Source organism: Buteo buteo, chromosome 16 (assembly GCF_964188355.1).
Source record: "Buteo buteo chromosome 16, bButBut1.hap1.1, whole genome shotgun sequence".
Taxonomy (NCBI): Eukaryota; Metazoa; Chordata; class Aves; order Accipitriformes; family Accipitridae; genus Buteo; species Buteo buteo.
This window is the reverse complement of record NC_134186.1, coordinates 3003115-3019414: the sequence shown is the minus strand read 5'-3', so window position 1 is coordinate 3019414 and position 16300 is coordinate 3003115. Positions and strand designations below refer to the sequence as shown.

At 44.6% G+C, this 16300-nt stretch overlaps 2 protein-coding genes across 2 annotated transcripts; both read right to left on the bottom strand.

The window, feature by feature from the left end:
* Nucleotides 1-728: 728 nt before the first annotated feature.
* Nucleotides 729-15895, bottom strand: LOC142040081 (zinc finger and BTB domain-containing protein 8A-like). Its single transcript, XM_075047333.1, is given in 5 exon segments — nt 729-1867; nt 2125-2294; nt 3242-4229; nt 15588-15671; nt 15674-15895. Coding segments are annotated over 5 exon segments (1794 nt in total). The 3' UTR covers nt 729-1537.
* On the bottom strand, nt 9267-15723 carry ZBTB8A (zinc finger and BTB domain containing 8A). Its single transcript, XM_075047334.1, has 4 exons — nt 15588-15723; nt 13392-14359; nt 12742-12911; nt 9267-12337 (listed from the first exon to the last, which is right to left on the bottom strand). Exons 2-4 carry the CDS (start codon nt 14329-14331, stop codon nt 12005-12007), a joined length of 1443 nt encoding a protein of 480 aa, XP_074903435.1. The 5' UTR covers nt 14332-14359; nt 15588-15723; the 3' UTR covers nt 9267-12004.
* Nucleotides 15896-16300: the final 405 nt, after the last annotated feature.

Below are 16300 nucleotides of genomic sequence, written 5' to 3'. Positions count from 1 at the left end.
AGCATACTGCTGATGCAAGAAGTTTAGATGAGTTTAAGGGTAGAGCAGTGAAGATGTGCATTGGTGGTTTCTAAATGTACAAATCCCAAATTAAGAAAATCCCCTTAACTGAAAATGGCTGGATTTGGGGAGAGCATTAGGGAATTATTATACAGGCTTGCCCTGTTCTCACTTTTCCCTAGGTATCTGTTAATGGCAACTATTGGAGACAGGGAGAACCTTGATGTGAATCAATATGGCTGTTCTCAAATTCTCTACAGGGAATCTTTGCTTGCTTGGCAGTAACCTCAGGCTACAGATTCTGCTAACAGGAAAGGAAACATAGCATAAAATGAGACATGAGACCAAACAGTGGCTCTTTATCAAGAGTACCTACTGGGAATGCCATTCTCTGCTCTCAGGCAGAATGTTTCTTCTACACATTCTCCCTGGGATTTTTTTTTTTTTTTAATCATTTTAGTACTGACCATTTTCAGTTTCTCTAGCAAGTAGAGGTTCTCTGAGCCAAATGACTGGGAAAAAAAATTGTTACTAAAAAAGCTGAAGACACTCCAGAATTACAAAGGTTACTTAAACTCTAAGGGAAATTGTCCATATAAACAGATGTTTTTATGCTGACTGTCAAGCAGCCGTTAAGCATCCTAAATTTATATGAGCAGGAAAGCCTTTCTAAAGTAGCTCCGTGATCTAAGTCACAAGTGTCCCACTGAAATTAAAGGGACGTGTCGCCTTTATTATCTTAGTGTAAGATAGACAGGAGTTTAAGCAAATCTTGCACCAGTCCTGAAAAAAAATGGAAAAAACCTGACAACTGTACTTCCAGTGATTGCACTTTTATTTCCTTGGAACCACGTTAGTGTATCTTTCTTTAAAATTCACAGTACAAAAACACTGCATATCTGAAAAGGCAAACTCATACTATCCAAGTGCACTACAGATGCTCTGTTCATTATTCTACTCTGTACGGCTGTGTGTATTCTTTAAAACTAGTCATGCTTTTCTGAACTATAAGATGCAATAAGCTCACTCAGAAAACAAAGCTCTCATAAAAAGGTTCTTCAACAGGAAGAATTCCACTTGTTTTCTTTACTCCTTTCTTATGAAGTTTCTGAAGTGTATATACATGTTAATTACAGTGTCAACAAAAATGTGGTTTACATTTCTTAGCTGCTTTAGTAAGACTTTTTCAAAGCAAATATCAATATTTGTTTTTTAAAAATCTATATAATATAGAATCTTTGTAGAACTGTAAATTGGTTCACACTTCCACTATGAACAGGAGCTCTGAGCAAGTCTTTGAAATATAAACCAATTCTACTACATAGTTTCCAGATAAGTACTTTCTGGATGATATTTAGAAGCAGTTACACTGTTGCATATCTGTAAGTACAAAACAACTCCTCTGTAGTCCGTATTTTGCTTCTCATAATAGAATTTTAGCTATATTTCATTTTAATGAAAGTAATAAACCAGCATTAGTTGGCAGGACACAAGTAATTTAATCTTGAATACAACAATAACAAATACACAAATATATCTACCTAAGATTTGGTTTCACCTTTTCATCTACCTCATCTGGAATATCATCATTAACATGTCGGACAACCAAATTATATGGTTCCTCCTCCATTGTCTCTTCATCTGATTTCTGTTCCTCCTCCAAAGCCCATTTGGAACGTTTGTTTCCTGTGGAGGAGACAGGAGAATGTTCTGCATCTAAATCGTCAGGGATGCTGTCAAAATTAGCTTCTGCTAGACACTTAGGGCACAGTCTGTAGCGTCTTGTTCCTTGCTGAACAACACATCCTGTTAGTTCAGTTACGTGACGCTTGCATTTTCTGCAGATCAGTTTGCCAGCTTGATGTATCTAAAGAGATTTAAAATTTGAAAATGTCAGTGTTCATCCAAAAGCAGATTTAAAAAAAAAAAAAAGAAAATTCACTGAATCATTCTAAAAAAATTAAATTTAAAATATAATTTGCCAATTTAAATAATGAATAATTAATGTTGATGTGCAGCTAGGAAGCTTTTCTGGTATTAGTTCTGGAAATGACTGAACAGCTGGTACCAATGACATCTTGTGGGTTTTTTTTCTAGGCTGAGTCTCCGACGGACATGGCGTACCGTTTGGAAGTGGTTACGTAGATGCTCTAGTCGGGTGAACCTTTTCCCACATGCTTCGCACGGGTACGGTCGCTCCCCTGTGTGACACCGAAGATGTCGCTTCAGGTCTGCACGTCGTTTCACTGTGTGTGTACAGAAGGGGCATTTGAATCGCATCCGAGGTAGGTCATCTGTTACAGAGAAATACAGGTAAAATGTCAAATAGCAGTGGCATCTCTTTATGTAGTAGTTTGATTATTTCTCAGCTTAAATAAGCAGCAGTTCATTTTCCCTCTGGTCTGTCACTAAATAGGAAAAATCCCAAAATACAATCCTCCAAACCCAGTAGTTCTTATTGAAATTGTTAAACGGCCGTTTGATAGTATATTCTTTCTTACTCAGGGTATTTTTTAGACATACAGATGATCATAAATACATAGCTATTACATATAGTCATCATATCTGATCCTTTCATCAGCTAACAGTTCATAGCTTTAACATTTATAATCTCTGTCTAATATACTAGGATGCCCAAAGTCTTAAAAATATGCAATTATAATAAAATATAGGTACATTAGTTTCCATCAGAATGCATGTAAGAATACACCTGTCAACTTTATTCCACCATCTCAGGCATATGCTGTCAAGAGCTTAGATGCTTTATGTAGTGCGGCCAAACAGTTGTGAAGATTGGGCTGGTTTGGACCTTACGGGAAATGTAGCATCCTGCCAGTGACAGGACCTTCTCTTGGGAAGGACTTCGGTTGGATTTGGGTTGGATGCCTCTATTACTGTCAGGTATTGGGGACCTTACAAGAGAAACTCAGTCCTTCAGGTCCCCTAGTCAATTACAGCTCTTGAGGCTTCATTAAATTCCACTTGGGTCCAAATAATCTGGCATTTATTGTTTTAACTTTACAGAATACATGGGTCAAGTTCGCTGATTCTAATTCTCATGCCTGGTTCTGGCTTCAAAGTTTCTTATTCTGTTAGGTACTATAATCGCGTAGATCAAGAAAATAATCTGCAACACTAGGCATCATTTTGGTTTTCATGCAGCCATACAAATTCTCTCCAAAAGATCATGTGAATTCTTCCAAACAAAGACAAACTTTGCAAAACCATATGTATTTTTTACCTTCGTTCCAACTACTCATTACACCTAAAATTGTGGGCATTGAGGTGTACAGTTCCTCTGCCTTTAATTCCATGAACTCAGGAGTTCTTGAAAGTTCTTGTTCTAGCTGAGCAACAGACCACTTCTTTGGTATCACTTCCGATTCGTGATTATATCCATAATCATCATGATCAATGTCATTCTCGGCATCAAATTCAACCTCCTCTCTAACCCGAGAGATGTGGCTGGAATCTGATGCGCTGCAACCTCCGCTGGCCCGCTCAGCTTTGTTCAATTTATACTGCACAAAATCACGGGTCTGTGACAGTCCGAGATGCTTTCGGCGCTTTCTCGTTGAGCCCTGTTTTCTGCCTCTTTTTGATAGCTGTGTTTCTGCCCTCTGAAGAATCACCTGTGAGGACAGGTAGCTGCTGTAGCTACTCCAGGCATTTTCATTTACCGTATTAGCCTTTTCATCCGGGATTGAATAGGAACGCCTGGGGTTGCTCTTTGCTTTCCTTCTTGACCGATAAAGAGATGGATGGGCAGGTTCACTGCTTGTACTTTTGGCCGAAAGGCTGAGGTAGTGATCCTTCTCCTTTTCGTTAATATCAAGTGAGGACTTGATGAATGTCTTACAGACATTAAGAATATCTGTCATCTGCAGATAGCTAGCAGCTGACATGACTTCGATGACATTCTGACCAGTTAAAGACAGTATGCCTGAATACACGAAGTCCAGGATAACCATAAATGTCTCTGGGGAGAAGACCTCAAAAGTAGCTATTGTTGGCTGACTCGCCTCCTTCGAGCTCTGCGAAAGGAGCATTTTGAAATAGCCGCTGCTGGCAAACAGCACATTGCGATGTGCCTTAAAGACCTTGCCCTCGACCAGGATATTGCAGTCACAGAACAAGTCTTGCTTCCGTTGTTCGTTTAGCTGCTCTAGGAGGTGAAACTGGTGGGAAGAAATCTCCATTCCAGTCAGGGAATAAGAGGAAGGCTTGCTCTAAAGTAAAAAAACAAGTATAACCATGACAATCTAAACCAAGGTTGCTGAATCCTATTTTAAAGGGATGAGCTCTGTTTTTAAAAACATGAACATCGTACATGGCATCACATTCCCAATATATCTCCAAACTCCCTGCAGCCCCTACCCCACATAATAACATCAGAGAAGAAACTTAACAACTCTGGAAGAGGGGAAAAGACGCCTCAGCAGGGTTACTGCACATCCTAAAAGAATTACGATTACACCGACGAAGACGTGAACGGCTCGCTGACTGACGAGGACTCGGCCCTTCTGCCCTGGGGACTGCCGCGCCCGACGGGAGAGCCTGCGCCTCCAACCCGCCCGCCGCGGGCAGAGCGCCGGCACGGCCGAGCATGAAGGCAGCGGCCGAGCCCCGGCGGCCTCAGCCTTCCCGGCATTGGCGGAGGCCGCCGTCACTCACCCGCAACGCCCGGCCGAATTGGTCGCTCGGCCATCGGGAGCCCGGGACGCCCGACGGCGCCGGACCCGCCCGCCAAAGCGCGGAGGCGCCTCCCGGCTTCGCGGGCTGCCGCGGCCGCCCCCGCTCCCGCTCCCGCCGCGGGGACCGCAGCGCCGGCGCCCGCCAGCGCTCCGGCCGGCTGCGCGCTCCCCTCCGCCGGACCGGGCCGGGCCGGGCCGGGCCGGGCGGGCAGCCCGGAGCCGCCCGCCTTAGCGGAGCCCCGGCTGCCGCTCCGCCAGAGCGCTCCGCCAGAGCACCCCGCCACGCCGCCACCGCCGCCCGGTGCCGGGCGCCCGGCGTGGCCCGGGCCGGGGCCGGGGCCGCTCCCGCCGCAGCTGCCCGCAGCCTCCCCGCGGGGGGCAGCGCCCCGGCCGCCCCCTTGCGCGGCCCCTCTCGCCGCGCACCCGCCGCCCGCTCCTGCTCCCGCGCAGCCCTTTGTTGCCGCGCCTGGCTCCTCGCAGCCGCGCCCGGGGCTGCAAATGGCGCCCGCCTAAGGACGCCGTGCAGCCCCGGTAACCATCGGCTCCCAGGGGCAGCTGCCCGCGGGCCGTCACGGCACACGGACCCCCGGCGCCCTCGGAGAGCGCGGAGACCGGGGCCGTCCCTCGCAGACAGCCCGCTCCTACCCGTCTTCAGCCCCGACGCCCGGTCCGACCTATCGGTGTACAGCAGAACCGCCACTCACCGGGCTGGGTCCTGCGGGCGGCCGCCGCTGAGGCGAAGGGAGCGGGCGGTGGATGCGGGGTCCCCGGTGGCTGAAGGCGACGCGCTGGTCCCGCAGCCCCGAGCCCTGGAAGCCCGAACGTGAGAGAAACAAAAGGTATTTGCTGACGTGGGCGTTGGACAGAGACGCCCGAGGGCTGGGGACACAATTAAAGGGGCAACGCACCGATTGCAGGCGCAGCCCAGCGGCTTTCCTCTGCCTGCTCGCCCTGCAGTCGGGGCTGCTCGCCTCTTCCCACACCCACATGCCGTCCGGGAGGCTCACTGCCTTACCGCAGACAATGCATGGCTATTGTTAAAGGCCCGTCTGGATAGCTTTGTATGTAGAAGGAAGGCGCCACCTGAATGGGAAATACCTGTAGTTCTGTGGCGTAGGATATATGCTATTACTCAATACAGCAGCACTTCCATAACAGGCAAGTTTTGTATTCAGACCATGGAGATAATCCTAAACCAAAGTACTGCAAGTGGGAGTGCAGTATGACAGATTCTCGGGTTCTTTTCACTTCTGTGTGGAAAAAGAAAATCAAATCAGGATGCCCGTGAGAAGACAAGACACTTTCAATCTTGTTCCTCGAGACCATTGAATAATTTTGAGAAGGAACCTCTGCAGGTCCTCAGGTATAGTCCCCTCCTCAAAGCAGAGTCAGTTAGGACGCAGTCAAAGAACAGTTCCCATTTGCACAGTAAAAAGTGTCAGGTCAGAGTGGGGCAGAGAACTTCTTTAGTGTTTAATTTAGTACAACAGCTAAACCAAGATACGGTAATCTTTTTCCTGCCACTCTTCCCAGTTTTTCCTTACAAGATTTTTTGTTCTGTGTTGCTATGTTTAAAATTCTTGATGCACCAAATAAGATGCCTCTCTGCATTTCAAGAGTTAAATATGATGAAAGGTTATGCTAACTCCAGTGTGGGAGCTTTTTTAAGTTAAACAGTATAGAAAATATTTCACTAAATGGTATTATAAGCTTTTCTTAGTAGCTTATCAAATTATACCCACCACTCAACAGACATACTGACTGTTGGTACAGATTTATACCTAATGGGAAAAGTACACTGAAAGTCTGGAGGCAGGGACTGGATAATTATAAGATCCTTTTCTTCAAAACTCAACCTTTTGGCCAGAATTAGAGAAATTTTCTGCTATTTCATTCTCATACATGTTGCCTTCCAACTAATAGTAACCTTGTAATTGACTTCTGACTTTTCCTGAGATGTTCCAGAAAAATCAAGAAGCAAGTGTTCAAATGCCTGTACTAGAATATTGAACTACTCTTACAATTCTGCTGCACTTATTCATGTAGAAACAATAAAAGGAATACAGAATTAACTATTTGGACTCTTTTTGGATTAAAATTTACATTTCTCTACCTTGCAAATGGTTAGAAGTCCCCAGTGCCAGCTTGAGCAGATCACATAGATACTGGCCTCAGCAGTCCACTGAAGTAGTTCCTTATGAATTTGTAATCTTACTAAATAAACCCTAAATGCATGTGCTTATTCCAGTCTGACTGCTGCTATCTTTAGCCTCAAGGCTTCAATTAAAATATAATTTTTAAATGCCTTTTTTAGGATAAATTCAACTAAACAAGTTTAGTTTAGCTGTAATCCTCACTTAACGCAAACCTCAACTCTGCTAGCCCTCAGCAGTTAAGGTTTTAGATAGATACTCAACTATATAGCATTGTTGTTATGCTGAAAGATGCTAACGATAGTCAGAGGGGGATCCTGGGATCCAGGCACAGCCATTGACTCAGCTGTAGCCAGATGGCAGGTCAGGCATTTTTCAGCTAAATCAAGGTCCATATAAATAATAAATGGGGCTGAAGATAGTGCTGTTAGCCCCTGTGTAGGCTATCTGAAGTTCAAAGCCAAGTATTTCTGCAGACTAAGAGACCAAAATATAAGAAAGCTAGACATTGGCATTGCTAGGTAATGGGATAACCTCTGACAGTGACCAGATGCTTCAGGGTAGAAATGTAGTACATTCCATAATTTTATATACAACAGAGTTGTTTGGGTTTTTTTTCTAAGTTATCACTGAAAAACTGGGAGGGATCCCAAAATATGGGAGGATGGAATGTTCTTCTGAAGAGCCATGAGTAAAGGAAGGATGATACATGTAGCAGTCAAGTGTCAGTCCTCCGCTAGATCTGTGGGTTTACAGGTATTTTCAAAACTCACACTAAATATTTTTGCAATTTTTTTTTCATCTCAGTTATTCAGAATTGGAATGGAATATATATCAAAAAGTTGGAAAGGGAGATTTATTATGAGGTTGGTTTTTAGGGTCTGCTTTTTTTTTATTAATTTGGGGGGAAGAAAAAAACAACCAACAAAACCAACAGTTGAACCATTAAGATAAAGATAAGTGTCACTTTTGGGGGATAGTAAATACAGAAGTTTAGATAATTTAATGGAAAACAAAAAAAATGGGATATGATGTGAAGGAGAAAAACTAATCAAGTATCACACAAGTCATAGGTTTATGTGGCAAGTAGAATTCTGTAGGGAATACCTCAAAAGGGAGAAAGAGAAATGTTTTTTAATTCAGTGTTTCAGCCTTTGAAAGGATGGCAAGATAGTTGTCAGAAAATAAGGATAGTTAAAGGTGAGACACTAAACAGAAGATTATGAATCTGTCTTCACTCTTGACTGTGGTTTTGTGAACACGATAAACACAAGCCAAGCAAAAGGAATCATAGAATCACAGAATTGTTTAGGTTGGAAAAGACCTTTAAGATCATAAAGTCCAACGGTTAACCTAGCGCTGCCAAGTCCACCACTAAAGCATGTCCCTAAGAGGCAGGCTTTCAGTGACAAAGGACAGACAGAGGAGAGAAAAGGACAAAGACACTAGGATTGCACAGAAAGTAGAGGTATACAAGAGGAATGCCTCTTGAAGTAGACATCCCTCCAATGTTAGTCAGATGAAATGGGGAATGGAAAAGCAAATGACAAGAGATGATGTACTGAAAACCAGTGAATAACCAAAACATGCATTAAGAAGTAGTATTTAAGAGCATTCAAAGCAACATGAATAAGATGAAAGAAATGCAAGGGAAAAAATTTAAAAAAAAAAAGCAAAAACCAATTTGAGAGGAATAGCAGAACTGTTGGTCATAGGGGAGCTGTGAATGTCTCTAGTCCCATCTCCCACAGGAAGGTGGCCAGCATCGAGATCAGATCATGATCAGATCAGCCACGGCTTTGTCTAGCCAAGTCTTGAACACCTTCAAGGACAACCATCTCTGAGGCTGTTTTCTGCACCGCCCGTTCCAATGCTGCACTCAATTTAAACCTCTCAAACTGTGATTTGGATGTACAGAGGCAGGACAGAAACAGAATCTGAATGGATTGCTATTCGCAGAAGTCAATACAGTTCTATACAGCATCCTCTAGCATTTAAAGATAAAATCAGGTGTCCTACTTGTGACCTGGCAAAGTTCTAAAAGCAACACAGTCAAATCAGTTACTGCCAGGTAAATGAAATTCTGTGGGAACAACCCTATATGGTCTTTACTTTCTTCTTTGAGAAGAAAGACAATGATACTTCTGCTAATGAGTGGTACATGATCATAACAGAAATATGAAGACAACAGTCATCAGAGGCAATGCAAGGAGATGAAAAGAAAACAAATAGAATTACTTTCATTTAGAGAAAAACAAGCAAAATATATGACTGGCTATGTAAAATGAAGACGTAGAAAATAGAAGGCACTTAACATTTATCTTGTCTTGCAATACAAAAATAAGGGAACAACAACGAAAATTAAGGCAACAAATATAAAAATGGTAACCTTTTTAAAATACAGAACATAATTGACCTGTGGGAATCGCATTCTTGAGCTAAAACTCCAAGCTTAATAAGATACCTTAAAAATTACTACAGATATCTAGTTATGCTACTGAGAATAACAATAAAATATAAAAGCAGTAAAAACCCTTATTTGCCAGGCAAATCAACAATTAATCTGCCTATATTTAAAAAGTTAATGTCTTCACACGGATGGATTGTTCCATTTGCCCATTTATAGCCACGTCACATCTTTTTCTGAAGCATCTGGTCCTCAGTATTCTTAGATTTATGGTATCTAATTAGATTGAATATTGATCCAAAAATCCCTTTTCTTCTAAAAACGCCCCCAAGTATACAGAAACACTTAGTAGTCTCACCTTTACAGTTGCAGTTAAGATTTTAGACCTAGAGTGACACTTTATTTTCCCCTCCCCTTAATCCATCCCCAAACACACACACAGACTAATCCCAGCCACTTTGTATTCTGGGACAGCAGGCACCAATACCTAGAATTTATTGCGCATAGTGTTTAATGTAAAGGGAAATGGAAAAATCTATTAAATTTGATTTCAGCAAGCATTTTCTCTTGAAATTTGATTGAAGTCATTCCATGTTCTTTTATATATTTCTTTGTTCTATATTTGATTTAGTTAAGGTTGCTCAGGAATATTTCAGCCATTTAATATGCATTTTAGGAGTAATAAGGTTCAAGAAAATAACAAACTGTTTTCACGTCAAGTCCATTTTCTGGACTGCTGACCAAAGCGTAACATAAAATTGAGGCAAGTGTAAGTCTTGTTTGGAAAAGATGTTTTCATCTGGGTCATCAGAAAGTTTTCTAAGTTCACCCCTTCAACCCCCCTCCCCAAGTCCAAGCCAATGGATGGTAATTTTTGTAGGAACAATAAAATACCATTTCTTGTCTCCTTAGAACATACAAGCAGGCTGCTTCTTGATAGCCTGGCACGTTTGAGGGGAAGGGCTCCTAATGCTTACACTGTGAACTCAGAAGGAAGTGCATGAGCTGTCATTTAAGAGACCTGTAGGATGGCCATCTGCAGCCTGGAATGAAAATGCTGCACTCTCTGGTAATGATGATACTAATAAGGCTATATAGTTTTTACACAAATAAAAATAAAGTAGTGAATTTTTAGCTGTCCCTGGGAAAGAGATTATATAGTGTATATATATGGGATTGTTCTGTAATTAATCCCGGGTTTCAGCCAAACATGCTTACAAAGTTGTAAAAAATAATAATAAAAAAAAAAAGTTTTCTAAGCCTTTACCCATTGAGTTCAATGATCATGGGATGAAGACTGTATTAATACTCAGGTCTGTCCAAGAAAACACAGAGTAAAAGCACCCCAGGAGCATACTTCTCTCCTGTTTACAGTGCTGGTTAAGATAAACTCACTAAGTTACAAAACAAAAATTGGCTTATTTTGTTATAGAAGTAAACTTTCTTCACCATTAGTCATCTCATCTCTTGTCGTCTAATTGTTGGTAAAATTACACAAAGAAGATGTCTAGAACTTCCAGTACATCTTGTTCTCATCAGCATATAGTACAGACTGAAAAAGTTTAAAGTGTGTTCTCCTGGTGACCGAATGACTTTGGGAATATATAAATTGATAATGACTCCATCTTAAAATTAATCAGTTTAAACTGAGTACAGGTCAATACAAACAAGAGCAGTCAATGGTTTCAGATGTAAAATCTCATCAGTTCCATTTCTAATTATATAGTATATATACTGTACAAATTGTTCTGCCACTGTTATTGGCAAATAAAACGGGACAAAGAGAGAAAACAACAGCTAAAGTAACCTCATAAGGGTTGTTTCCTTCACATTGGCATGGAGAAGCTGACACTGCCATTGGCAATGCCATGGATGCAGGGCTACCAGTCATGTCAGTCTAGCACTTTTGAGAGGTTTAAAAAAAAAAAAAAGTATTTTACTAGTGCTTATTAAAATATTCCCCAGTCCAAGTTCCCAATTTTCAGAATCAATGAAACATCTACTTGCATCAGTTAATGATCCATAATTGTAATAATTTTATCTCTGATGTGCTGACTAGGACTAGCATTCATGTGTTTATTTTCTTGTAAAGAAATATGTCTTGAATGAACGATCTGCTAAAGATTCTCCTTATTCTAATAAATTTTACAAGAAAGTGCTTTTCCAGATGAATGTTCTAAAACATTTTTATATGCTTTTTCTTAATTAGCTGCCTTTTTTCCTTATCATAATATGAAGACTTCATGAAATTTCCTGGAAGATTATCTTCATTTCTGAATACTGAAGAGAGGTTTTCTTTATATTCTGGTGTGTGGGGTATTTATACTTTGTTTATCACCAGATGATATTACATATAAAACCCACATCTCTACAAGTTTAAAAAGTGGGCAATTTACAGTACTGTGTGATTTTTTTTTTTTTTTTTTGTATTTAGACCTCACTTCCTTGAAAGAGGTTTTGAGAAGTGACACATTGTCTGCTATAAAAAGTTATCCATGTAGTACTTCAGTTTCCTTGTTCATCCATTATTTCATTTAAGGGTGGATTCTTTCTAATGAAGCGAAGCATGGGTATTCTGATAAGAAAACTCAGGGTGGACTCAATGGCAAGTCCATAAATACATGCAAGTCTGGACCTGTTCAAGAGAAACCAGTACATCTCTGCACGATTAACAACAGGCTGGTGGAGGGTTTGTGGTCAAGACAGTACATTCTCCCTCTTACACAGAATTCCTACTTCTTCTCTTGCAACTACCTAATATTTGGTTTTACTTCTTTTTCATCTACTTCATCCTCACTGTCATCAACTTGCTGAATGACCAAGTCGGTTGACCCATCCTCCACAATCTCCACATCGGATCTGTTGTCTTCCCCATAGTGCCACCTGGAATCCTTATCCCCATCTTGTGGAAATTCAAGGGGTGCTTCAGCCTCCAAGTCAATGCGAATACTGTCTATGCCAGCTTCAGCCAAACACTCATTACAGAGTCTGTAACGTCGTGTCCCCTCTTGAACCACTTGTCCTGTTAGCTCAGTCACGTGGCGTTTACACTTTCTGCAGATAGGCTTACAAGCCTGGTGAATCTGGGAAAATTGAAAGGAATAAATTTGTTAATGTGTCCACAAAGAAGCATTTTTTAAGATGACAAAAAGTAGGGCTGGAGTAGTGTCAAATGGTAGTGTTAACTCATTTTGAGAAACAGTCATCCAAAGTTAAAAATTAAACCATCGCAGGTGCTGTAATTACCCACTTAAGCTCTGTTACAGGACTTGCACAGAGCAGTATCTTTGTGAGCCATCAACTAATACAGAACTTCATCCCCTTTGATACAAATTATGTTTCAAACTGACAACAAAACCAAATTCATTTTCTATTACCTCTTCTTTACAGGAGTCAATATATCAACCAGATACACTTGTACTGTGTTTAATTGTACTGAGACAGATATACACATTAAACAAATCATGCAGTTACTAAAAATACATACTGTTCGAAAATGGCTACTTAGGTGATCTAGCCTGCTAAATCTTTTCCCACATGCCTCACAAGGGTAAGGGCGCTCTCCTGTATGACAGCGAAGGTGACGCTTTAGGTCTGCTTTTCTTTTCACCACATGAGTGCAGAATGGGCACTTGAACCTCATCCTGGGCAGATCATCTGTTAGAAAATAATGCGATTAAAAAAATTAAGTCATAACATGTCTAGTCACATAATGCTCTAGGAAAAGGCATTCTATGAGCAGAATAGCAAATCACTTTTATTAAAAAAATATTACCGTAGGTCTTTTCAAGCACAAAGATCTTGTGTTTTCTTGTAAAATACACAGGAGTGCAACAAAGGAAAAGGAGCGGACCGTTAGCTATATTAAAATGAGCTTAAAAATATCCAAAAAGATCACAAATTTGCAAGATGATGCTAAAGATTATGTATTTTGATGGGCTAGTTTTAATAAAACGGGTACTTCAATCATTCACAATTATTGAAAAATAAGAGTTAAACTTTCCAAACTTACATTTCTGGACAATACCGATGTCTTTTTGGAAATTGTACACCTGTTCAGTAAAGTAGGTTTTCTCACGGACAGAACAGACGATTCACAGATGACTGTGCACCTACAGCATTAAAACTAATTCTTACCTTCAGCCCAGCTTCCCATGACACCTAGAATGGAGGGCATGCTCGTGTACTGCTCGTCTGCTTTTGAAGACTTCGATTTACTAGAAGAACGGGGTGATTCATGCTCCTGCTGTGACACAGCCAAGCTCCTTGGCATCACGTCAGACCCTTGGCCATACTGGTATCCCACGTGAGGGGATTCAACTTCTGTTTCAATCTGAACTTGCTCCTCAGACTGAGCAATATGGCCAGCGGGCTCGGCAGCCCTGTCCTCCAGTTTGCTTGATTTATAGTGAGGAATGTCAGAAGGTTGCTGCAGTCCCAGGTGCCGGGATTTCTTTATGGAATCCTGTCGTTGCTCGTGTTTGGACAGCTGCTGCTGGGCATTTCTTTGAGAAGTTGGATAGTAGCTGAAATTGCTCCAAGCGTTTCCACCCATCATACATGTCCCTTGCTCCGGACTTAAGTGCGAATGCGGGGGGCTGCTTTCTCCCCGCCAGCCTGCGCTGTACAAGCAGGATCGGTCCACGCCGTTTGAATTTACATCTTTGTCTGACAGACTGAAGTAGCGATCCTTCTCCTTCTCACTGATGTCCAGCGATGACTTAATGAACGTTTTACACACACTGATAACATCGGTCATCTGCAGATAGCTAGCAGCTGACATGACTTCGATGACATTCTGACCAGTGAGAGACAGTTTGCCCGAATACACAAAATCTAGAATAACTGTAAACGTGTCAGGAGAAAATGCCTGGAAAGTAGCTGTCGTCGGCTGACTCGCCTCCTTCGAGCTCTGCGAAAGGAGCATTTTGAAATAGCCGCTGCTGGCAAAGAGCACATTGCGATGTGCTTTAAAGACCTTGCCCTCCACCAGGATATTGCAGTCACAGAATAAGTCTTGCCTGCGCTGCTCATTTAGTTGCTGCAAGAGGTGAAACTGGTGAGAAGAAATCTCCATTCCAGAAAAGATGAAATGAAGCGTCACTCTAAAAAATAAAGAAAATAACCTGAGTCTTGACTTCAGCGCCGTGCAACGCAGCCAAAGATGTCAGACCCAATTTTACAGACATCTTAACAAATAATCTTATGTATTTAAATCTATAAATACATTAAATTACAATATGCGCAACCATACATTCTTTTTCCAAGAATTAAAGAGCCATGAAAAAGCCGAATCAGTACACGTTATCTGGCAGAGACGTGCGTGCTACACCTAGAGCATCTCCTTCCGAAGGATGCAGGACACAGAAGGCAGCTGCACACCCTTCAGGCGCTCTCCAGCGAGACGACGAGCGCTCCAGCAGCTGCGGTGGAGGACCGCGTCCGCGCCCTGAGCCGACGTTACCGCATCGCCCCGGCTCCCGCCGGGCTCCAAGCCTCGCCGCCGAAGCGACCAGAAATGGGACCCGGCGGCCGAGCCCCGGCAGCCTCAGCCCTCCTCCCGCGGCATTGGCGGAGGCCGCCGTCACTCACCCGCAACGCCCGGCCGAATTGGTCGCTCGGCCATCGGGAGCCCGGGACGCCCGACGGCGCCGGACCCGCCCGCCAAAGCGCGGAGGCGCCTCCCGGCTTCGCGGGCTGCCGCGGCCGCCCCCGCTCCCGCTCCCGCCGCGGGGACCGCAGCGCCGGCGCCCGCCAGCGCTCCGGCCGGCTGCGCGCTCCCCTCCGCCGGACCGGGCCGGGCCGGGCCGGGCCGGGCCGGGCGGGCAGCCCGGAGCCGCCCGCCTTAGCGGAGCCCCGGCTGCCGCTCCGCCAGAGCACCCCGCCACGCCGCCACCGCCGCCCGGTGCCGGGCGCCCGGCGTGGCCCGGGCCGGGGCCGGGGCCGGGGCCGCTCCCGCCGCAGCTGCCCGCAGCCTCCCCGCGGGGGGCAGCGCCCCGGCCGCCCCCTTGCGCGGCCCCTCTCGCCGCGCACCCGCCGCCCGCTCCTGCTCCCGCGCAGCCCTTTGTTGCCGCGCCTGGCTCCTCGCAGCCGCGCCCGGGGCTGCAAATGGCGCCCGCCTAAGGACGCCGTGCAGCCCCGGTAACCATCGGCTCCCAGGGGCAGCTGCCCGCCGGCCGTCACGGCACACGGACCCCCGGCGCCCTCGGAGAGCGCGGAGACCGGGGCCGTCCCCTCGCTGCCCCTCGCAGCAAGGCTCGCTCCGGGGCCGTTTCCGCCCCCCGAATCCCGACGCCCTGCCTGGCCTGCCGGCGTGCTAGAGCCGCCACTCACCGGGCTGGGTCCTGCGGGCGGCCGCCGCTGAGCCGAAGGGAGCGGGCGGTGGATGCGGGGGGTCCCCGGCCCCGCGTCGGGGCTCGCCGGTGGCTGAAGGCGACGCGCTGGTCCCGCAGCCCCGAGCCCTGGAAGCCCGAACGTGAGAGAAACAAAAGGTATTTGCTGACGTGGGCGTTGGACAGAGACGCCCGAGGGCTGGGGACACAATTAAAGGGGCAACGCACCGATTGCAGGCGCAGCCCAGCGGCTTTCCTCTGCCTGCTCGCCCTGCAGTCGGGGCTGCTCGCCTCTTCCCACACCCACATGCCGTCCGGGAGGGGATGTGATGCCCTAGATGCTTCCTTCTCACACCTTTATGTACAGCAGGGGCCTTGATGACCCAAATCCTTCTTTAACGCGCCTGCAGCTTCCTCAAAAGGAGATGTAACGTCTTCTTTTCTTTTTTTTTTCCTGTTCATGTCTGTTATCTTCTGAAAAAAGCACATCTGAAATCCTAGTACCTGAACCTCTCACCTTCTCTCACTCGAAGTTTGATATCTTTCTCCTTCCTCTTCTTGCCACCAGGGTCTTTTCTGTGCTCTTGACACCCCAGATATTTCTCATAAATACTTGTTTTCCCGTGGGAGCCATTCTGCCTTAACTGTATCCTTTGTATCCTTTTTAGCCTTCCCTTCCATAAACTTAAGACATTCCCTCTTGAAATAATTCAT